This window comes from Leucopleurus acutus (assembly GCF_964270905.1).
Source record: "Leucopleurus acutus genome assembly, chromosome: 5".
In the NCBI taxonomy this organism is placed as follows: Eukaryota; Metazoa; Chordata; class Mammalia; order Artiodactyla; family Delphinidae; genus Leucopleurus; species Leucopleurus acutus.
The window spans coordinates 3,347,465-3,370,764 of record NC_139147.1 but is presented as its reverse complement, the minus strand read 5'-3'; the positions used below and the strand labels follow the sequence as shown (position 1 = coordinate 3,370,764).

General features: G+C 52.5%; 1 protein-coding gene across 1 annotated transcript; it reads right to left on the bottom strand.

Annotated features, from left to right (window-relative positions):
• Window positions 1-324: 324 nt before the first annotated feature.
• Window positions 325-19,987, bottom strand: TMPRSS3 (transmembrane serine protease 3; the record flags this gene model as incomplete). Its single annotated transcript, XM_082839161.1, has 12 exons — window positions 325-342; window positions 3,184-3,336; window positions 3,952-4,094; window positions 5,193-5,288; window positions 7,359-7,528; window positions 8,277-8,442; window positions 8,939-8,982; window positions 10,212-10,337; window positions 13,078-13,201; window positions 13,598-13,714; window positions 14,577-14,687; window positions 19,894-19,987. 12 exons carry the CDS (start codon window positions 19,985-19,987, stop codon window positions 325-327), a joined length of 1,362 nt encoding a protein of 453 aa, XP_082695287.1.
• Window positions 19,988-23,300: the final 3,313 nt, after the last annotated feature.

The following is a 23,300-nucleotide window of genomic DNA, read 5'->3' as shown; positions in this document are numbered from 1 at the left end:
CGCTCCTGCAGGTCCAGGCTGCCGTGTCTTTGTTGAGGGGCTAAGGTGTGGATCGCTCTGCAGGGGAGGAAACCAGATGGACAAGGAAACTGTAGCACTTCGGAGGCATTCCTGCTTCTGTTCTTAGTGGAGATCAGAAAGGAGGTTCGGGGTCATTTTAGTCCAACGCCCCTCTGGCTTGTTAGAGGTGACAGAAGAAAATTGCTCTAGATGTAGAGGAATGAAAAGATGCTCCTTCTTTTGGCTCTGCTGTTAGAATCCATGGAAGGACAGGGATGTCTCCATCTTGGCCGGAACTCAAGGTGGTAACCTGTCTCTTTCTCTTCAAGTTTTCAGGTCCCTCTAGAAATGAAAACACAGGTATTATCTCTTTCAGCACTTCAAGCCATCTCTCTAATATTAAGATGGAGTGAGCCCCTGACTGTACCCTGAGTGGAGCGTCAGCTGTTCACGACTGATGGGGACAAAGTTGGCCTCTGCTCCATGCGGATTCCAGGTAAGTGTGAAATAGCTCCCCTTCCCTGTGCCACACCTCCTACCTGCCACACCCCCGCCGTCTCTGTCATCAACCTGAGACTATTCCATCGTTTCCAGCTCTTAGTATCAGTGTTCCTGTGTCTCTCTTTGAGTTGCAACAATTTCGTTTTAAGCGTCCAGCAGAGAGAGAAAACTACTGGATGAAAATGAAAATGAAAATCAAGCTTTAGCATCAGCTAAAAACTGGGGTGATTCCCCTCGAGGTGTGAGAGCTACTGGAAGGCCCTCACATCAAGGTTCAAAAGAAACAACTAAAAATGCAGGCCCGGGGCTTCCCTGGTGGCGCAGTGGTTGAGAGGCCGCCTGTCGATGCAGGGGACGTAGGTTCGTGCCCCGGTCCGGGAAGATCCCACGTGCCGCGGAGCGGCTGGGCCCGTGAGCCATGGCCGCTGAGCCTGCGCGTCCGGAGCCTGTGCTCCGCAGCGGGAGAGGCCACAACAGTGAGAGGCCTGCGTACCACAAAAAATAAAAAATAAATAAAAATGCAGGCCCGCTGGAAAACTCTCATGGGAGGGAAGCCTCTTCTGGGTCGTCCCAGAGACGTCTGAAGAGGCGTGACTCACACAGGCCTTCAGATGCCAGAGGCTGCCGTGGCTGAGATGCTCTCCCAGGCCTCAGGGGAGCGGTCCACCTACATCCAAAGAACCTGCCTCTCGAGCTCCGGGAGGAAGAAGAGCCCTTTCTAAAATCCCCCCACGTCCTCAGAGTGTGCCCTGGAGACCCCTGCCTCAGAATCGCCAGGGCGTCCGACCAGACCCTCTGGCCCCTCAACGCTAGCGGGCAGCCAGAAGGAGTGCTCTGCGGCCCCGCTTGGAGGTCCATCACTGAGCTTTGCAGGGTGGGGGGCTGGGCTCACAGAGCTCGTTAGACTCATGCCCTGCCCTTGTTAGCCTCGGCAGGGGGCTTCTGTGGGTCCCCTCACCTCTAATATGGAAATGGTCCTAGGGTCCCACAGCCAGGGCGGTGCTGGGGGGAAATGGGCTGGGAGGTCAGGACCCCTCTGTCCGAACCTCCCAGACTGATTCTGGAACCTGGTCCTCCCCGCCAGCTCAGGACTGGGCCGGACTTCTTCAACCCACCCCTGCAGCAAGCCTGGTCACATGGACCCTCTGAGCCTGGGGGCAGCGTCGTGGAGCTGCACTCCGAAGCTCCCTGGGCGAATGCGGAGGGTCCTCCACTCCCTGTACCCACGTGATGCCCCCACCCCCCCGGCCCACATGACCCTCACCCCTCTCTATCCTGCTCATGGGCTGTCTGCAGCCACTGCAGCAAGGAGGCTGCTCTTTCAAACGTCTGTTTTCTGAGGGGGTGAGGGATTGGGGCTGAACTGGGGGCTGAAGAGCATTGCACAGCCCTCAGAGCTGGGCCAGGCGGTCAGCTAACAGCAAAATGCGCCCCAGCAGAAGTCCCCGGCAGGCCTATCTCCTAGCCTTGCCCTGCAACGGGCTGGCACTATATGCCTGTAGAGGACACACAGCTATACGACAGCAGGGCTGGAATTCCAGCCAGGCCCAGTCCTGGGGCCTCAGCCCTGCTCGTAGCTCCTGATTTAAAGCAAATATTCAAGGAGGAAGAAGTGGAAATTAACACCAAGGCACTTGAGGAGTTTGGTCCTTCTTAGCCAAATGCTTTAAATTAAAAGGAGCATTTTAAAGGTCTTGATCTACCAGGACAGAAAGCAGATTACTGGTCACTGGAGGCCGGGGGACAGGGAACAGGGAGTGACTGCTTAATGAAGTCTTATTTCCAGAAAATGAAAATATTCTGAAACTAGGTAGAGACGGCAGCAGCCCAACATCGTGAATGGGCTGCATGCCCCCAGATTTTCACTTTAGAATGGTCAGTTTCACTCTGTGTAAAGTTTGCCTCAAAAAAACCCAACGAAAACAACAACAACAAAATACACCAAAAAAAAAAAAAAAGTTCTTTGAAATTGGTCCAAGGCCTGACGTGGGACTCAGAGCCGGTGATCAGGTCCGCAAACATCTGCTGCGCGCCCGTGGGGTGGAAGGCCGGGCTGTCCAGGCTCTCGCTCTCTAGGTGGGTGTCTCCCCCTATCTTCTAAGCCATTGCGCTGGGGCCTGGAGTAGGCTGGGGCATTCCTTGTCCCTGGGCGTCCCATTCTTCCTCCCGCCATCACCAGGGCTCCCCCTGCCAGCCCTGGTCCTGCCAAGCCAGCCTCACTGACCCATCTCCCTCCTCCAGCACCACCCCCGACCGCCCACAGGGAGGCCCCCCCAAAGCACAGAACCGCCCAGACCCCTCCTGATTGGAGACTCTCCATCCCCCACCTGTCTCCACACCCACACGTGCCCACCTGGCTGGTTCCCGTCCCCCAGGGCTCTTCCTCGGCTGCCCCTCTTCCTTTCCCCAGTTGGTGGAAGCACATTTCCTTCATGTCCCAGCAACACTCGCCCCATGTGTGCCCACCCGCCATGCCCACCCCGCCAGGGCCTTGTCTGTGGGATTAGCCCTGCCCAGTCTAACGCCCAGAAGCACGAAGTCACTGCTTGACAAATCGATAACTGATTGGTCACTTCCTGGCTCCGGACAGCAGGACTGGGGTCCCACGGAAGGGATGCCAGAGGTGGACTGACTGACGGGTACCAGCACGAGATTCCAGGGCAGGGGCGGCGCTGCACCCACCTCCATCTGCTCGTGAATCCAGTCCAGGAAGGCGGTGATACGGGTGTAGACTCCGGGCTTGTTCGCCGCGGCACAGCCAATGCCGAAGCTTGTGGCTCCCACCAACTTCCACACCCTCCTCTCTTGACACACCAGGGGCCCCCCACTGTCTCCCTGGATGACAAGGAAAGAGCAAAGGGCACACAACAGGCACTGCCATGGTGTGTCCCTTGTCCTGGTGGCAGGATCCCCCCCTTCACTCTATCACAAAATACAGCACGAAGATGGCTCTGCATTCACCCCCCAGTCCTTCTGGAACTGACTTGTACCCCTAATAGTGTGGTCCTTATCCTTTGGGGACGGTCCCCCTCCAGCCGTCTCCCTGCCAGATCTCGGTACCCTGAACCCACGCAGGTCAAGGCAGCTGGGGAAACAGAGGGATGCTCCAGAGGGAGGGTCTGCCTGGCCAGGGGCTTCGGCTGGACCAGGCAGTGTTGGAGTGTCGCCCACTGTAGCTTTGCAGACTGGATTCCCTGGTTCCCACCTGCCCTCTGCCCCTCTGGTCCCTCTGCAAACTCTGAAACCCTTCCCACTGCCCAGCACCCAGGCAGAGGGGAGCATTGGGTAAACACTGATATCCTGAGCAAACTTCTTCCCACGCCCTGTAAATTTGCTTTTCAGTCAGTCACAGGGACATGCTGGTGGTGGCCTCTCCCGCAGGCTGGGTTGCCACAGCAGAGCCTCGCCTTGCTCGCAACGTGGCCCCCAGGGGTCACCAGGGGCCCCTACCTGGCAGCTGTCCACACCGCCTTTCAGGTAGCCAGCACAGACCATGGAGGGGGAGATGATGCCACCGTACACATCCCTGTGGTTGCAGATCTTGTTGGAGATCAGAGGCACAGCCGCATGGTTGAGGACCGGGGAGGCATCGCCTGGGTCAGAGCAGGGGGTGGTTCGTGTGGTGCGGGGGGCCCCCACCGGGAACTCAGGGGGCCTGCATGCGGGTGGGGAAGCCTGGAGGTGGATGGCCTTAGAGCTCTGCCCCCTGGGGAGTGGGCTGGGGGACCCCACTGCTTCATGTCAGGGCCACTCACTTCCCTAAGGTCACCAATGTGGGAGGACGGGGGGCAAATGTAGCCAACAGGGCCCCCCCCCACCGCCCCGCCAGAGCCTGTCCTGGGCCAAGCACTTGACCTACACCAGTCTGTTTAGTTCCCAGAATAACCCAGATGACAGCAGGGAAACTGAGGCACGTGAAGATCCCACTCACAGCTTTGGGGTGGAACCTGGGGGTGGTCAGCAGAAACTTGTACTCCCAAAGGCATCCACATCCCAACCCCTGGAACCAGGGACCGTGTCACCTTCTAAAAGGGACTTTGCAGATGTGATAAGACCTTGAGATGGGGACACGATGCCGGGCTCTCTGGGTGGACCTTAAGTGTAATCTAATCACAAGGGTCCTTCAAAGGGTCAGAGAAGGAGATGTGACGATAGGAGAAGCAGAGGTCAGAGGGGAGAGAGATTGGAAGATGCTGTGCTGCTGGCTTGAAGGTGGAGGTGAGGCCAGAAGCAAGAGATGCAGGGGCCCTAGAGGCTGGAACATGTGGGAACGGATCCTCCCCCAGAGCCTCTGGGAGGATCACAGCCCTCCCAACACACTGACTTATGACTTCCGATCCCCGTAACTGTAAGGTAATACACGTGCATTGCTTTAGGCCAGTAAATTTGGGGTCATTTGTTACAGCAGCGACAAGACACTAACACATCTGCGGTGGGTCAGCCTCGCCACCCACCCGAACAGATCGACACCCTCTAACTTCACCTGCTTGTAAACTGTGACCTTCACGTATCACAGGCTCACCACAGGGCACACCCGCCTCCCATTCCTCTCATGTCTCAGTGGCCGGCTGCGCTACACCCCGACCGGGACACGGGGGCGGGGACATTACACTGGGAACCTGGGGAGCAGGGCCACAGCCCTCTCGGTTCTAGGCACCCTGGACGCAGAATCTTGATTTCAGAACACTGACCTCCATCCTCTGTGGCCCCCCAGCCTGACGTCCAGCACATTTTCCCATCAGGAAAGTGCTCTTCGGAGTTGGGCAGACAGACTGGCTGGATCATCTCTGTTTGGAGAGGAAACAAGAGCTTTCAAGCCTGCGGCAGCTGTGGTCTGAGAAAACCGTCTTCTCAGTGCCTACCGCTCTGGCTCAAGCCAGCTCCCAGAGAAAGGCCAGGCCCCTGGTCGTTTGGAAGCTATTTGTTCAGAGTAGGGACCCCTCGCCCACCAGAGCCCTGAAACTTTAAAACAACCCGAGACCGTGGCAACATGAGGGAGTCCAGACCAGGGCTCAGCATATTTTCTATAAAAAGACAGATAGGGCTTCCCTGGTGGCGCAGCGGTTGAGAGTCCGCCTGCCGATGCAGGGGACACGGGTTCGTGCCCCGGTCCGGGAGGATCCCACGTGCCGCGGAGCGGCTGGGCCCGTGGGCCACGGCCGCTGAGCCTGCGCGTCCGGAGCCTGTGCTCCGCAACGGGAGAGGCCACAGCAGGGAGAGGCCCGCGTACCGCAAAAAAAAAAAAAAAAGAAAAAAAAGCCAAATATTTTAGGCTTGGCAGGCCACGTGGTCTCTGTTTCAACCCTCACCTCTGCCACAGTAGCATGAAAGCAGCCACGGGCTGTGGTGAACAAATGGGCCAGGCCATGGGCCGATAAAACTTTATTTACAAAAGTAGGCAAAGGGTCAGATGCAGCCCATGGGCCATAGCCTGCCTGCTCTTGTTCTAGACCATGGGCACGCTGCTTTATGGACCAACAGTGTGTGAACATTCCCATCCCTCCTGACATATCTGGAGGCGACGAGCCTGCCTGTCCACGTGGGCTGTGTCACGTAAGCCCTCCACCAAAGACCGTCACGGGGCCTTCGTGTGCCCGCATTCTGGGACACGCTAAGCTTCTGGGGCAGCTAGAGGAGAGGTAGAAGGGGGAAGGGCACTCGTTCTAATTTTTGTCAAAGTGCAAGTGTTGGCACCTCAGTTCTTTATAACCAAGGGTCATTAATCATAATTAACAAACCAACACCACCTTTACAATTTCTCCTTGTTTCTCTAGAAAGATTTGTTTCCGAGTGTGATACGTAGAGAATTCTGTGTGCTGTGTGATAAACACACTGTTGATTCTGCCAGGTCCAACCTGCTGCTTGTCCTGAGCCAGGATCCTGCTCCAAGGGGCCTTGTTTATCATACTCTGCTGCTCTCTGAGCTGCCCTAGTCCTTGGGAAGCAGGAGGGGGCTCTCACTTATTTAGGAGTAAGCTCATATGCTCTGCTGCATCTGCAACACCTTGGAAAGTTCTGTCCTGTGTGGCTTTTCTGGTGTTTTTGAAACCTCCGGGAGTCGGGACTTGACATTTCTGTGGAGAAACAGAGCCTCTGAACTCAGCAGCTGGTTGGGAGAGAACGTTTCTGAGTATTTCCAGGAGCTGGAGATTCCCAGTGTCTTCTGACTTGGAAAGAAAGGGCTGCGGGGAAGATCCCACCACAAGCACCTGGCTGGCCTGGGAGGCCCTCTCTTTCTCAGCCAAGATTGAGACACCAGGCAGATGGGTGGGGACCTCACCACAATAAACACGACACAAGAAAAAGCTCTTTGTTCCCATGTGCCTGAGACCCCCTTCTACCACCCACAGGCACCGGGTAGTCTGGCCTGGGGAAGTCCCTCTAATCTCCAGGTGGTACCAGCAGAAAGGAAGTAGCACAAGTGAGGGCCCCCGTGGCCCCAGCCAAACCAAGTTGACCAAAGTAGAACCACACAGGCTCTGAAATCAAATAATCATCAGAACCACAGCCCACAGAAGCAGGCCAGGACCTGCAGAGTGAACCTGAACAGGGTGACCGTCTGCTAAAATTGAAGATGTACGTCTCCTTACGATGTACGTCTCCTTAAGATGTACGTCTCCTAACACGACGGTCCAAATGACCAGAATGTGACTGAATATTTCTTATCATACCAAGAAGGGGGAAAATCACAACTTTAATACAAAGAGACGGTCAACTGAGGCCAACGGGGGAAGGAATCCCGTATTGGAATTGTCTGGCAGAGTTTGTAAGGCAGCCTTCATCACCATGCTTCAACAAGCAATTCAAATTCTCTTGAAGCAAAGGATAGCAACAAAATGACAGAGACCCAGACGTACCGTTGAAAGTGACAGGCCCGGCCAGCTTCATGAGGGCGATGTCATTGCCCAACCTCTTTGGCTTGTACTTGCTGTGGTAGATGATTTTTTCCACCAGATGGGAGGGGGCTGGACTGTCCAGCAGAGAAACGAGGCCCACCTGGATGGTCCATGACTTGGGGAGGTAGAGACTAAAATGAAAAAGCCCCAAGCACGTTAACCCACGGACCCCTCAGGTGTCCCGAGAGCCGGTGCCAAGCAGATGCCAGCAGACGTCCCCCCACCAGGCCCTGCAGAAGCACAGACCCACCCTATGCATTTCCTAGACAGGCCTTGCTCTTTGCACCTCTGGGCATTTGAGAAGTGAGCTGAACTTTGCTCCCTGTGAGAGTCCACCGGGGTCTATTCTCCATCAGAAACCGAAGTAGAGGGAGGCGGAAATAACGGGGACAATCGCCCCTGTGTTTGGAAGTATTTTCTGTGGTTTTCTTCCAAGCCACCCCCCCGGAGAGAGACTCAAGGAGGGGTGGCTCTGGGGACACCCCTGCCTACCCTGCACCCTCCCTCTCCCTCTCAGCCACAGCATGGTCCACTGTGATGAGCTACGGGGAGGCCTAGGGCCTTTCCGTTGCTGGGTTCCCTCCTGCGAGAGCTTCCTTCCTCTTCCTTCTCTCTTTTCTGTAAGAGCTGCGGGCCAGAGATCCTTAAAATGAGCCCGGGGTCACCAGTCTCACCCAGCTGATGGAGCTGGATCCACAGTGAAGAAGGAAGGTGCCCCGCCCCGGGGACATTACTCTGTGACCATCCGGTCTGTCTTCCTGCTTTCTGGACCTGCCCTGCTGTCGACCACCCAAATCAGCCCTGTCCCAACATGGCCCGGACTGGGATGGGGGTCTGCAGAAGATGAGGACCCCCCGCAAGGAGGTCAGGAGAACTCACTCATAAACACAGTGGGCAGCCGTGACGATCCACACGGGGGTGATGACGGACCCTCCGCACAAGTGGTAGCCCTGGAACTGCAGGCTGGCCTGCCAGGGCCACTGAGCCAGCAAGGACACGTTGCCACCCACGATGCGCGGGCTGGAGCCCGTCCTCAGACCGCAGACTGCAGAGCGAGAGGGAGGGGCAGGGGCGGGAGCTTTGGCAGGAGCACAGGGTGAGGGATGGGGGGGGCAGGTCCCCTGCGGCGTGGGACTAGCAGGGTGCTGTAGGGGTGCAGTGGGAAAAGCCCGTCAGGACACAGCGCCAGGTACGGCGCCCCCTCGCCAGGAACACAGGGTGCCTGCCCAGGCTGGGGGCGGGCACTAAGCAGCCCGTGCACACTTTTCTGGCAGGAGGGGTGGGGAAGAGAAGGTGACAGAGAGTCAGGCGATTGGAGCCACCACGGAAGGACAGGACATCGTGCGCCGTGGTCCTGTCTGCTGCTGAGAAGTCGCCCAGGGCTCTCTTCACCAACCTAGCAGATGGGGGTCGCAGAGTTCCCACCTGGCCCCTGGGAGGAAGGGACTGCCAACAGAGCGGTCCAAGGAGCGGGGAGGGGGGACAGGAGCCTGTGAGCCAGGGCTTCCTTCCGTTTCTCTCTGCGTTTCTGTAACTCTCACCTGAGCACTTCAAGGTAACCACGTAACCCGAGGTGCATCCCTCCCTAAAGTGGAAAAGGAATGCGTTTAATGATAAATACCCGAGGCCTGTGAACTGAACACTTTTTTTTTTTTTACTTAAATCTTGGGGTAAAAGAAAAATAAACTTTACTCCCCTGCTCTTGAATACAGATTATAATTTTAGTCTATAAAAAAAACCCCACGAGAGTGAGGTCGCACAATTCATTATAAAACACGTGACTACAGTGAGGTATGGTGTGTGTGACCGGGTGTTGAGTATTTCTAGGTTTGTATAGCTAATGATAAGAAATGTCTAATGAGCTATATTATATAAATATACACTGGTGTCATTTGCATGTCAGTTTTGTGGCTCTCCTGCCACAAAGTCCTTGTAGCCTGGGACACATGCATGTCAGAGAAGACCTCCCCCCACCTCCAGAGCTGAGATGTGATTGCCCGGGAAATGACACACACTGTCCCTTGCGTGGGTGGGTGTTCATGTTACAATCCACCCTGGGATCCCTTTGTAGATCCCTTTGTAGATTGCCTGCCTTTAGAGCCCCAGTCCTGTCACATGATCATGCAAGAAAAAGCTAGTGTCACCAGACTGAGGTTCTAGGACCCAAGAGATGAGCTGTCCCTGCAGATTTCACGTGGGTTCAGGAGCGACTGTCAATTGCACAATAGGCTGACAGGCAGGTGTTTCCTGGAGCAGAGAACACACTCCTCTTGGGGTTTGGTCCAATGAGTCAGGAGGAGCACATGGAACGTGGGTTCAGAAAGCCTGACGTACCTCTGTGCACCAGACAGGTGACCCCTGTAAGCTTCAGGTACCTGACTGTCATTTAAGGATACCTCGTTTTACCTTCCTTACGACTTCTTTGGGGAAACATGTAATACAAATGGTGAACATTAAAGTATTTTGTAAATAAAGAAGGATACGTTTCTTTCTTAATTTCTTTCTTTCTAATATTTTTTCTCCTCCCTCCCTCCCTTCCTTTCCCCTAACACATCAGCAGCGCCCACTGTGTGCACGGTGCAATGCTGCATTTACGACACGCGCATCACGGGACCCCTTTACCATCCTTCCTCCCTCTGTCTGTTGGGCTGTATTTGCCTGGCTTGGGATTAAGTTCTTGTATCCCAGCCTGGTGCGTCCACCCTTCTAACCAAAGTGGCCAAACCCGCACCTTGCACTTGGAGAGCACAACCTCATGCACAAGTCCAGCGGATGAGTGGACATAAGTGGACACAGCACCACCTGGCCGCTTACCTCACGTACACCGACTGATGTAAAGTGGTCACTTTGTCATCTGGCAAGAGGTGATTGATGGAAACGAAGTCCTCTCGGAACTGCTCCTCCAGTGAATCCACTCTGATGGTGTCCGAACTCACATAGCTGCAAGCACAATGGAAACACAGACCTGATGTGTGGAATTCACTCTGTCGCAAATCTACCTGGGCTCAAGTCACAAGGATACAGGTATCATACTGGGAGGGGAGTCATTTTGCAGCCCCAAACCGTAAATGGCTTCCTTCTGCCAACTTAGCAAGGTATTCCAGACCTGGAAGAGTCTGGGGCGACCCTCTCCCCACAGCCCATCCACCCACCATGGGCTCCAGCCACATGCGAGGGAGGACCACTTCCTGACGTAGCTGGGGGGACACTCCCTGATGCATTGAGCTGAACTGACCTTTGCTTGGCCTGAAGCGAGCCTCAGAGGGAACAGAACACAGAATTGGGTGGAGTGTTTTCAGGTGAGCACCGAAGTGGGGATGCTGAGCGCCCCAGGTACGATAGGCTGGGGGTGGGGGGGGGATGAAAGACTTTCCCAGGTTGCCCAGAGCTGGCAGGGCTCCCGTTACAGAGAGATGAGCACGTAGACGGAGAGATTCGGGGGCACCAGGACAAGCCAGTGTTTAAAGGGTCAGGAGACAGGTCTGGAGAATGATGGAAAAGAGGGAATAATATTTTTCAAATCAGGCATCCAAAGAGTTATGAGATGGGAGGTCGTGGAATGAACAAAAGACAGAGTCGCTGGCTTGCTTCGCTCACGAACTCACCAGCTTATCAAGCATGATTTCATCAGGTGATTGTAAACGCTGGGGGGCGGCGCGGGCAGCGTACGTGGTGTACAAAGTGCAGCCAGGTTTGAGTTTTGAGAAAAATGTAATCTAGGCAGCAGCAATGACCCTTCCAGCCTCCCCAGGTATTGCTCAACCCGCTGATACGTCAGGCACCAGATGAAAGAGCCGGATGTTACCGAGATGGAGATCCTGATACAGGTGGACTGGGCCACCAGTGGGGCGGTGAGGGTGATGCAAAGGGACCCCAAAGGCTGCACCCGGAGCCCCATAAATTGTCAAAGTCTCAGTGGTAACAACAACCATGACCACAGACTCTTATAGGGCGTCCCTGCGGTCCAGGCTGGCTTCAAAGCCCCAAGATCACTTGACCCTCACAGCGACCCTTTAAAGCTGGTATTATTATTTGCCTTGTTTTTGAGGCCTCAGTCATGTGACGGGGCTGCAGGTGTGCTGGGATTTGGACCCAGGCAATCTGAGTTGCCAGTCCATCTTTTATTCTTTATCACAGACCTCTGACACAGGATGCTATAGAGCAGAGGGGATCAAAGGAGGGCTTTCAAGAGAGAAATAGGAAGAATAAACAAGAAAGGATACAGAAGCAAATCTTAGAACTGAAGAACCAGGGAAGAACAGAGCAAGTTTAGAGGGAAGAAAATGGACAGTGTTGAGGGGACAGACTGGAAAATTGCACACTCCAGACTTGCCCTGAGATGGAACACGGAAGGAGCCTCTCCGCAGACGGCTGGGGTGCAGAGACGCCTGAGCACTGCCGGGAAGCGTTGGGAGAAGGAGAGAGGGGCTGCTGGGTCCTTCTGCAGGGCAGGGGGGAGGCCAAGGATTCAGGGCGGGGAGGTGGTCCAGGAGGGAGAAGCAGGGGAGGCAGATGGGAAGAAGAAGGGACGCCCCCTAGTGAGTCCAAGGAACTACCTCCTATGGAGCAGAAATGCCCAAGGGAAGCTTTCAGCTGTGAGCCGTGGTGGTGGGGTTTGTGTGTGTGTCTGTGTAATTGGCGTGTGTGTGATGTGATGTGTGCGCATGGTGTGTGTGTTTGTGGTGTGTGATGTGGGCTGTGTGTGTGTGGTATGTAAACGTCCTCCTTGCCTATGAGGGGTCAAGTCTACATAATTCCTGAAGGCAATTGTGTGGGTGTTTTGCTGTTGTCGTTGGGCTTGAAGTGCAGCTGATTTCTGAATCCAGGTTGTCACGGGTGAGAAAGAGGCACATCTCAGGGATACAGGCTGGAGGGTGGGTTTCACTGGCTTTGGAGAAAAGAGTTGAGAATATGATGCAACAGATTTGCAAGTCAGGGCTCCCTGCTCAGAGCGTGGAGGTTTTAACACCCGTTTCCTTGGGCGCCAACAGGGATGCCCACTTCCTGAGGAGAGTGTGGGTACTCAGAACCTGCTGGTTTTGAACTCCAAGAATCCGGCACAAAGAGGAGCAGAAGTGCAGTCCTGGGCACCCGAGGAAGACAGCAGCTACCAGGGGCCCGAAGGAGGGGCCAGGGGAGGGACGGGGCCGCATCAGGGCCAAAATGTGTCGCCCCAGTGCAAAAAGTCACATAAGGAACGCAGAACGTTGAAACATGGAGATTCCACTGCGATAGTTCTTTCTTCTACCTGTTTCTTTCTTCCACCTGTTGCTAATCAACTGTTTTGAATAACTGGACATTCACTAAATTGCTGACTTTTTGAACTTGGCTCTCTGGGGCTCCTTGGGAAGTGGGACCAAGCTGGGTGGTGTCGGGAAGCTGCCCAAAAGCTGTGGCCTGAGGAACTGGGGGCTCAATCCTCAGCTCTGAAGCTCTCTATTGAATGTTTGCATCTAGGGTCCTGGCCTGAGACGCCCCCAAACACGCTAGGTCCCGTGTGACCTTGAGCAAGTCACTTAGCATGTTGGGACCTTGGCTTGCGCACCTGTGATGTCAGGCATCGCGGGGTTGCCATGGGGACGTCCAGGTGCCTTGTGCGTGCTCAGCTAAACGGCAGCTGTCTGCCCTCATCGTGATCACTGCTCAGGTCCTGCCCACTGCTGGACACTCTCTGAATTACCTTGGAAACCCCAGCTGGGCACAGGCGACAGTAGCGTGGTGACTCTTCCAGTCCTCAGAGCACATGGTCCTCCAGGTGGCAGCCGTGAACACCTGGAGTGCGGCGTTCTGACCGCTCACGCGGACTGACCAATGCACAGGAAGACAGGTCGTTAGTGGCCTGAGGAGACCTGAGACCCGGCAGAATTTCTCTGCAGCCAGCCTAGACCCTCCCGTGCTGAGTCTGACCTGCCCCTGGTCAGTGCCCCACCCACGCAGGGCGGCCACAGTTCTTATCGTCTGTACCCCTGAGCTCTCTTGGAGTTCTCTTCTGCTTGCTTACAGAGTCTCCCCAACCCAATTTTAGCTCCATGTAAGGACCCTCCCTTAATACCCAGCCCAGGGTCTCCTGGGCTGAATGCCAGTTGGATCCCATGACTTAACAAAGGCATTGCCTTGGACCCATTTCTCAGATGGGGAAGGTCAGGTTCGGGTTGTACTGACGTCCTCCTGCTTCTGCTTCTGAAAAGGCATGACCTTACCACATCGGTACTCATCTTCCCCGTCTTTGCAGTCTGACACTCCGTCGCATCTAGCCGTCAGCTCAATACACTTAAAAGACGACCGACACCTGTACTTCCCGGAGCAGTCAAAGTGGACTGAGGAAAGGAGGGAGGGGGTCGGGGAAGGGCTGCTTCAGTGCACAGCACTGACGACCGTGCACCTGCCACGCGGCCTTGAGCTTGCCCAAGCGTCATGAAAGCTGCATTGAAACGGCACCACTGCCAGCAGCCTGTTTCCCTCAGCCCAGTTTCTGTTCCAGATTCCAGCGGGTGGGGCAGCTGCACCCCACCGTGTCTCCCTAAGTGACCTCAGGCCACAACTCAAGATGAATTTAGACTCCAGTGGCTCAAGGTCCAGAGAGAAAGTGCATGGCTGTGGCCGACTGGCTAAGCCGGCTGAGCGAGCAGACTTGAGAGAGGACCCCTGGCCCTCAATCTACCTCCTGCCTTCTCTGACCCTGGGCGAGAGGTGAGGGCACTGTGGACCCCAAAGCCGAGCACGTGGAGAGTTAAACTGATCTGAGATCCGCCTATTTGAAGAGTAAATGCAAAATTGTTCCCTATCAGGGGCCATTCAAATGACTCTCTTTCTCAAAAGCCACTTGCACCTTATTTGAAACCCAGCTTGGCCTGGCATGAATGGCCTCCTTGTCTCCTCCACCCGCTCCCACCCTCTCCTGCCTGTGGGTTCAGTTTCATCAGCTGCCTTTGGCCACTGTTAACTGGGCAGAGGCTCCTTGGTGACGAAACCTCCACCACAGCCAAAGGCCCCGCTGGGGCCCTGGTCGGCTTCATGATCCTGCCGGCAAATAAAGCTCAAATCAGCAAACCCAGAGGGTGTTTGCCTTAGTAATTAGGGCTGTGTGGCGGGCCTGGGTTGGTGTGAGGGGGGAGCCCGTGAAAGTCTAAACGCCTGAACAGGTATTTGAGAACCTACTAAATAATGGATCGTACTCACTGCCCAGACCAATGGCCAGCGCTAATATCAGTGCAATTATCCCGATGACAATGATGGGAAAGAACTTCAGTGGCAGCAGAGACAGGAACTGGGCAGCCACCGCGTCGGCATCTAGAAACCAAAAAGCGGGGAGAGCAAAAGGCCACGGAACAGCGAATCTGAATGAAATAAAACAAAATTTAGCTCTTCATCCCCCCTGCCCTCAGTGCAGAGAATGTTCCAGCCCAAAGGGAGTTGACTTCGAGAAAAGGCCGCCTACCCGGGGGCACGTTCTCTACAAGTTGAGCCCCAAGCTCCCCAACACCAGCCCAGCTCCATCCGTCCTCGGTTAGGGGACGGTGTGATGGGTTGAATTGTGTCCCCCAAGAGACGTGTTTATGTTCAAACCCTCAGAACCCAGAATATCATCTTATTTGGAAATAGAGTCTTTACAGAGGTGATCAAGTTAAATCAAGGCCATTAATGTGGGCCTTAATCTAAAATGACTGGTGTCCTGATAAACAGGGGAAATTCAGACACAGAGACAGACACACACAGAGGGAAGATGATGTGAAGAGACACGGGCAGAAGGCCATGTGAAGAGGAAGACAGAGATGGGGGTGACACATCTATAAGCCAGGAAACCCATGATTTATTAGCAAACCCCAACATCTAAGGTGAGGCAAGGAAGGATTTCCCCTTCAGGGGTCAGAGGGAGCGAGTCCTTGCGGTCACCTTAGTTTCAGACTTCTAGCCTCCAGAGATAATAGATTTCTCCTGTTTTAGGCCACCGAGTTTGTGATGTTTTGGTGGCCCTAGGAAACTAATACGGAGGGGAGGTAGAACCCTAACTCCCAAGGATGTTTTCCTACAGAGGAAGGCAACATGTAAAACCCAAGCAGGGTGCTTTCAGGAGAGAGAGAGCTGGGATCTCTGAGAGGGTCACCAGATGATGTGCGGGTCATTCTCCACCAGTCCTGGGCATTGACACCGAGGGCCTTTATTCCAGACCATCTCTTGGAGGATGCTGGCAGAGCAAACAGCTTAGAAGACAGAGATGGTGTCCTTCTCCAGAGCAAGGGACAGGTTATTATTTACATCTGGCTTAATAAATACCACCTCTTCCTTTGGGACAAAGCTTGTGCAGGTCTGTTTGAAGCCCATTATAAAAGATGTGGATTCCCTCAGCTCAGGGCTCCTCAGCTGTGGTGCAGACCCGCTGCGTGTACAGGGTGCACCTGGGCCGCTCCACGTTGCTGCTGAGGGACGTGGTGGGCAAGCGTGACCTACTCAAACAGGATGCTCGTGCCACCTGTGCTGTGCGTACACGTGTCTGACGGAAGGGCTGTGTCTTCTGCCAGCATCCGTGGGACTGGGGCAGGCTGACCTGTTAGCTTGCAAGTAGGGTAAAGCCCCAGACCCTTCCCAGTTCTTGCCTATAGAACAAGGCTGATTTGGTAGAAAAGAAGATGTGAAGAGCTTAAGATACCCAAAAGTGCAAGCCTCTCTGGACAACAGGAGGATTTCCACTGCAACGTTTACTCTCAGGAGAACAGGCCATTTCATGCAAATTATCTCATCAATCCTGAAAATACATCTATGCTGAAGTTGTCCTCTCTTATAATTAGGAAGGTTAGAATGTAGGGAGGGGAGGAAGCTTTCCAGACCTCACATGACGACACAGGACGGAGACTGCCCTGGCCTGTTTTCCTGCTCTTGGAGATGTTGGGCCGAGAGTCTCCCATGGAAGAGCCAAAAAGAGGCTCCCTGTCTGTCTTTGGAAACCCACAACTTCATCCTCTGGCTATAAAGACTGCAATTATAAAATGGTCGGTACCCTTCCCGGTTGCCCAAAACAGAAGTGAATTAGAAAACAAAAAGGGAAACAAGAAAGCGATGAAATGGGAGAAAAAGGAGAAAAGAGTAAACAAGGAAAAAGCAGGAGCAGAAAGGGAAGAATGGGGGGATCGGAGACGCACATCAGACCCTGTGCTGTGAGTGTGGAGCGGGGCAGAGGGACCACCCGCACGGTCCTTGTTCAGCCTTGGATGCAGGAGCAGGCGCCTTGCCCCAGGCTGTGCTCTCAGCACCTAGAAGGGCACTAGCCATTCCACGGTCCTCAGTAAATGTTAGTAGATTGAAGGAATGGATGGATGGATGGATGGATGGATGGATGGATGGATGGATGGTTTGGGGATGGTTTCGGGATAATGAACGTGGTTTTATCTCAAGGCCAGAGACCAGTTCCTTTCAGGATGACCCATTTAGAGTCAGCAGAGCAGACCCCTCCCCTCCACCTCCCCCGCCTCCGGAAGCCTGCCCCAATCAGTCACTCTCCCTACTGAGATGCCGGCTCTCCAGCCACACTTTAAAACTCAGCAGGAACCCCAGAATGACTTCTCATCATTCTAGCTGTTCTGTATCTAAGAGTGAGGTTTCGGAAGTGAGCCCCAGTTGTAGATCCAAAGAGTGTCCTGCAGTTATAGCGCCTCCTGCAGTTACAGCGCCTTTGTATCCGCTCACATTTGCCACTTTACGGCTCCTCGGCCGCGTGCCCTGTGGTCCCACTGTGGTCCCCCTCCTCCTTGCCCTGTCTTTGAGGTCATGCTTGGAATAAAAAGCAAAAGGTATAGCATCTCTTCAAAGGAGGAATGCAAATGATAAACAAGCATTTGGAAACGAAAAAAACACCACAAATTAGACACAATTACATATCACCTTTGCAATGTATTATTACTACTACTACTATTTCCACTGCAGTCCAAAGTGAAAGGAAATGGATCTCCACTTAACAGTCCATAAGAGTATAAATTGTGTCAACTTTTTGACAAATTGGAAATATGTACCGAAAAGCTAAAAAATGGATAGAATTTTTGACCTATTAATTCCACTTCTAGGAATTTATCCTAAAAAGTCATCATAGATGTACACAAATCTCTATGTAAAGGACACTTAAAGGAGTGACCTTGAAAATATTGACGCACGGACAGATGGAGACAGCCTAAGCGACCAACAAAAGGGAGGTGGTGAAATAACAAATGGCACAGAAATATCTAAAATGATAGAGGAGAGGGGTCGGCAACGTTTTTCTGGGAAGGACCCGATCATAAATGTTTTATTTATGGGCCATAAGTGGTCCTGTCACAACTTCTCAACTCTGCAGCTATGGCCTGAAAGCAGCCAGACAAAATGTGAATAAATGGATATGTCTGTGTTCCAATAAAACTTTATTTATAAAAACAGACAGCGGGCCAGATTCGGCCCAGGGGCCATAGTTTGCCAAGCCTTAAAGGCTAGTTAATTATTTAATGTCATGGAAAGATGAACATCATATTTTTAAGTTAAAAAAAAATAAGCTTCAAAATCATACAAATAGTACAGGCAGACGTCGTTTTATCACGCTTTGCTGATATTGCAGTTTTCATAAATTGAAGCTTTGTAGCAACACTGTGTAGTCAGGTAAAGGCTAGCATTTTTTAGCGATGAAGTTAATTGTTTAACTAAGTTAAAACGTAATTTTTTAATTAGGGTATGTACATTGTTTGGGGGCATAAGGCTATTGCACACTGAATAGACTATGCTATCGAATAAACTTGACTTTTATACGTATGGAGAAACTAAAAAATTAGTGTGACTCATTTTATTGCAATATTTGCTTATTGGGCTTCCCTGGTGGCGCCCAATGGTGGTTGGGAGTCTGCCTGCCAATGCAGGGGACACGGGTTCGAGCCCTGGTCTGGGAGGATCCCGCATGCCGCAGAGCAGCTAGGCCCGTGAGCCACAACTGCTGGGCCTGCACGTCTGGAGCTTGTGCTCCGCAACGGGAGAGGCCGCGACGGTGAGGGGCCTGCGCACCGCGATGAGGAGTGGCCCCCGCTCGCCGCAACTGGAGAGAGCCCACGCACAGAGACGAGGACCCAACACAGCCAAAAATAAGTAAATAAATAAAATTTTAAAAAAATATATTTGCTTATTGCAGTGGTCTGGAACCAAACCCAAAATATCTCTGGGGTCTACCTTCATATTTCACTTCCAAAGAGAAATACAGATATGTTGATAGGAAAAAGGCAAGAAATAAATTATAAAGTGCTAATAGGTTTATCTCTGAGTAAGAGTAAAATTGTGGTTCATCTTAAAAAAACTTTGATTAACTGTATTTTCTAAATTTCTCTCATAAACAATGCATTGGTTTATTTAAAAAGAAAAGTTTAAAAAAGTTTTTATTCCTTCCCATGACGAGGAATTAATCATGAAGAAATGATCAAAACTTAGCAGAAAAGAATATGTATAATGCTATTCATGTTATGATTTATATTATAAAATATTAGAAACAATTATATGTCAAATGATGACCAAAATGGCTATGTAAATTACACACCTACCTGATCCTATAAACAAGGGCATTTAGAAAACCAAAAAGCACATGGAAGAACGCCTGTCTGCACCTGCACTGCCTGTGAGTGTATACTTATGGTCAAGGACATGGAGAGAATAAAGAAAATGTAAAAACTAGCTAAGTTTGGGTGGTTAGGTAACTGCAGGATGTTTTTTCTTCATTTCCAGTGATGCTAATTTTTGAAAAGCATTTGTAAACTGTGTATATTTTCCCTTACTTGAAACCTCTTCTCCCACCTCCCATCGGTCCACATCCGCTGTCCAGGTGGTTTAAAAGGAATCGTTAGTGCGGCCCCCATGCCATGCTTTCTGGAACCCTAGCCAGGGGCCCCGGATGTCCCTCTGCCCAGCCCCTGGGCTCAGTCTTCCTGACTGCAGCCAGGACCAGGGAGCCACAGCTTCCTGTGACAAGTCCTGATAGGGTCTTTGCCAGAAAGATCCTATCCAGGCACGAAGGAGTCTGCCATTTCTCCAAGCATTTATGACCCATTTCCAAAACCAACGTTCCTTCCTTCAGTTGCTAGGAGCAACTCCGTCGCCTGCTGTTGAATTTTAATCCAGGTATCTGATACCGTGAGGGCAACCGGCTTATTTTAAGTTTTCTGGAAGGGCTGGTGACCACTGATTGTCAGGAATTCCTGGAGGGCTCAGAGATTTCCTGGCCAGGATCTGACCCCTAACTCCCAGGGGCAGTGGGAGCCTGGATATCTGAAAACCTCCATCCAGAGAATACCAACACCTGTCTCCAGGGAGTTGGCAAGAGGCTAAACAAAGTGACGGCCCCCCTAATGCCCCTTCTCTCCAGGATTCTGCAAACACGAGGAAGCGGCCTGTGGGTGTGAGGGCTCCTGGGGAGATATTTCTCCAGGGGAACACTCAGCCACATCCATCATCTATATGGGGGAGGGGAAGCGGGGCAGAAATGATCCCTGGTGCCACCTACCTGGTGTAACAGGACTTATTTTCAAATCGTCAAGGCCGAAAAGCGATCTGAAGGAGAAGGGGGCTTCGGCAGCAGGTGGGTCATTTTCCCCCATGGTGACTATTTCAGGACCTCGGAGACCAGGCTCTACCTCCACCTCCTTCGCAGGAAAGAACAGAGAGCGTTTGCGTCCCTATTTATAGTTTTAGCATCAAACGAACCTTTGTCGTGTGAAATCTTTGAAGTCTGACAATCCACATAAAGAGCTTTCAGTGCCGATAAATCAGAACTATTTGTCCAGGGAGAACGCATTTTTTTTTTCTGAGCCACAGCAGATAACGCAGAAACGTCTAGAGTGAGCGAAACTACGAATGTAATTCTGCCAAACGTATGACTTTCCCATTATTTGTTCAACCAATCTTCAAATCAATTGAATAGCATGTCTCTAGAGATATGCCCTTTTACCATTTAGAAGTTAGTTACCATTATCTTTCAGAAGATAAATTACTTTCAAACCCTTTCCTTCTCTCTTTCGTCCCACTTAAACTTGACCCTTGGCCCGTGCAGGTGATACACCTACCATACTATAAGAAGTCTGGATACTCACATCGTGTCCGTGCCCCCAAAATGCAGATAGCACCAAGGAAGGGACGCTCACCCCCAGTATTCGGAGCTTCCCGTAAACACAACCTTTTCCTGGCTCGCACAGGCTTGACCTAATTAAGGATGAAAGTATCCTCGCCCTCTGGGTGCCCAGTCCCCCCCCCCCCCACCTTGCAAAAGGAGGAGTGGCTGGGGACTGCGGGCTCGCCCAAAAGCTACACGGGGGATCTGTTTCCTCCAAGAGAATTCCACCTATCGTGATGCCGGACAGGTCAGAAGCCTTTGGAAGTCATTTCCAATAACTCAGAAGAGGGGCAGAGGGAGCAAAGAAACAGTCCAAATGTTCCCGACTAAATTCCAACTCCCGACTAAATTGCAGCTCACTCTCCGAGGACTCAGGCGAGAGCACCCCAGGAAGTTGCTTCTGCAACGTGCTAAAGCCTAGACTTGCCAACAGCCATATAAACATGGATACTTAGATCACCCATTGTTATTTTCTCTCCATTTACTTGTAATGTTTGAAATTCAAAAGGGAACTATTAAGCCACTTAAAACAGACTCTGTCTTCATGCTGTTTCACGTGGTCATGGGAAAATCTAAGCAAGAGTCATGCGCTAAAAATGTTTATTTCATTTCCATTGCGAGAGTAGCTTCGACGAATAGCTTAGGAAACTAATAGTTCACATTCAGCATCTGCAGCTGACCGTCAGCCTGTGGCAAATTCCACAGCCTGGCTTTAGAACGAGAATAAGAATCAACAGCAAAAGGCTTTCTGAAACGGGGAACCTAGGTGAGGGAGTCCCCTCCCAGCAGGTCATGGTTGGGAGGTTTCACATCCAGAAATGTTGAGAAGTCATCTTTCAGAAGCGGCTTCTCTCCCCTGCACCTGCCCCACCCCCACCCCCCTCTCCACTCACCATTTCTGGAGCCGCCATCATTAAAAGCAGAAATAATTTCCTTTCTCATTATAAAAGCAAGCGTGATGGTAAGCAGGCTGCCAACAGGAGAGTCCAACCGGGAAATATTTCCACCGAGGCACTCAGCCTTGTCGACTCAATCATCACGCAAATGGCTTGATCACGGGCCCCTGGGTAACCCTACCTGGCAGTGACTATCAAGTAGCCACTGGTGGTTGACTGCAGAGACCAGAGAGGGGAAAATGTGGCTTGCCTTTAATTAGTTAAGTAAGGTAAGCAAACCTTTTCAGAAACTTCTCATAAGAGAGGCTTTGGGACACAGGCACTCCTTTTATTTAAAAGAACAGGCAGGTCCTGCCCACTGCTGAGCAAGGTCACCCAGCAGGGCAGGGAAACTCTTTGGTGGGGCTTTCGAGCCCCCTGTGTGCCCGACCTCAGGTTTAGACTTGCAGCGCTCTGCAGACAAAGGACAGGGGACCCGCAGCCAGCACTCTACAGAGACACCCTGCCCGCTCCACTCTGCAGAGTCCTCTGCGTCCCAAGAGGCTTCTGCACACAATACGGCTTAGAGATGTGTTATCAGGAAAGCACAGAGCCCTGCTGCTGTGGGCAGGGGACTAGGAAGCCCTTTGGAAGGCCAGGGTGAATGTGAGCTAGATGAGAGTCGTGCATTCACTGATTCAGCAAACATTGATGGGCCGTCTGCCATGAGCCAGCCATCTAGACTCAGAGCAGGTGGCAGAGGGGACAAAGCACTCACCTGTGGTCTCAGGTGATGACAAACAGTAGGAAGAGATGAGGCCAGGAGAGGTTTAGATAATGATAGGACGGTGTGGTGGAGGAAGGCCTCCAGGAAGGAAGTGATGTTTTCGTAGAGCCCTTGATGATGTGGCAAAGTGGGTCTCGTGAGCCTGATACTAACCAGGACTCTTGGCCTCCTTCACCAAGAGAAATTGATAAGAGGCCAGACAGGAAATTCAGGCAAGGCTGTATCGGGGCTCCTGTGGCCACAGGAAGGAGCAAAAGCAAGTAACAGGTTCCCCTGCTCGCTCCCCGAGGGGGGTTGAGCTGTTTCTTACATGGGGTGAGGGGAGGGGTGTGTCCAGGGGTCAGGCCAGAGGGTGGCTCAGGTGGTCTGCCCACCCTTTTGGTGGTGTTGAGTGCAGGGGGCACACGCAGTGCCCTGCTTTTGCTCCCAGCTCTTCAGAAGTGGCAGTTGGGGTTTTTTTTTTTTTTTTTGGTCTTTTTGTATTTTTTGAATCTTGTTGTCCAGAATTTGTCCTAACTGTGCATGCACGAAGTTATTTTTAATCCTTTAGAGTTTCTTTGCATTTTGTTTCTCTAGGAGACGTTTGTCCAGGTGCAAGCACTGCAGCAAAGGATCCCAGGTCCCAGCCTGTCTCCAGCTAAGAGGGGAGCTTGCTCCAAGCATGGGACCATCAGTGCCAAAGGCCCAGTGGAGAGGATGAGTTAGGAGTGTTGGAGAAGCTCAGGAAAGCCTATGTGCCTGGAGAGGCCAAAGGGCAGAGCTTGGAGAGCCCGGGCTCCTGGAAGGACTCTGGTTTGGCATCCACGTGAGGGAAGGGGTGGAGGAGCTGATGTGGTAGATCCCCGGGTGTGGTGGGGATCGACCTGTGTGCACCAAGTATAGGGGCAGGTTTGTGTGTACAGAGGACCAGTAGGAGGCTACTGAAACCCTGGGCCACCACGACTGCAACCAGGGTGCTGGTGGTGCAGGTGGAGATCAAGGGCAGGGTTTGGGATTGATTTTGAAGGTCGCCTTGGTGGGATTTGTCAATGGCAACAGTAGCCAAAGAACTATATTCAGCCAATCGTGAATTACTTCAGTCTTGTTTTCCCACCTCCGAGCACCTGCTCACATATCTCTCAGTGTCTTTTGCATTTAAC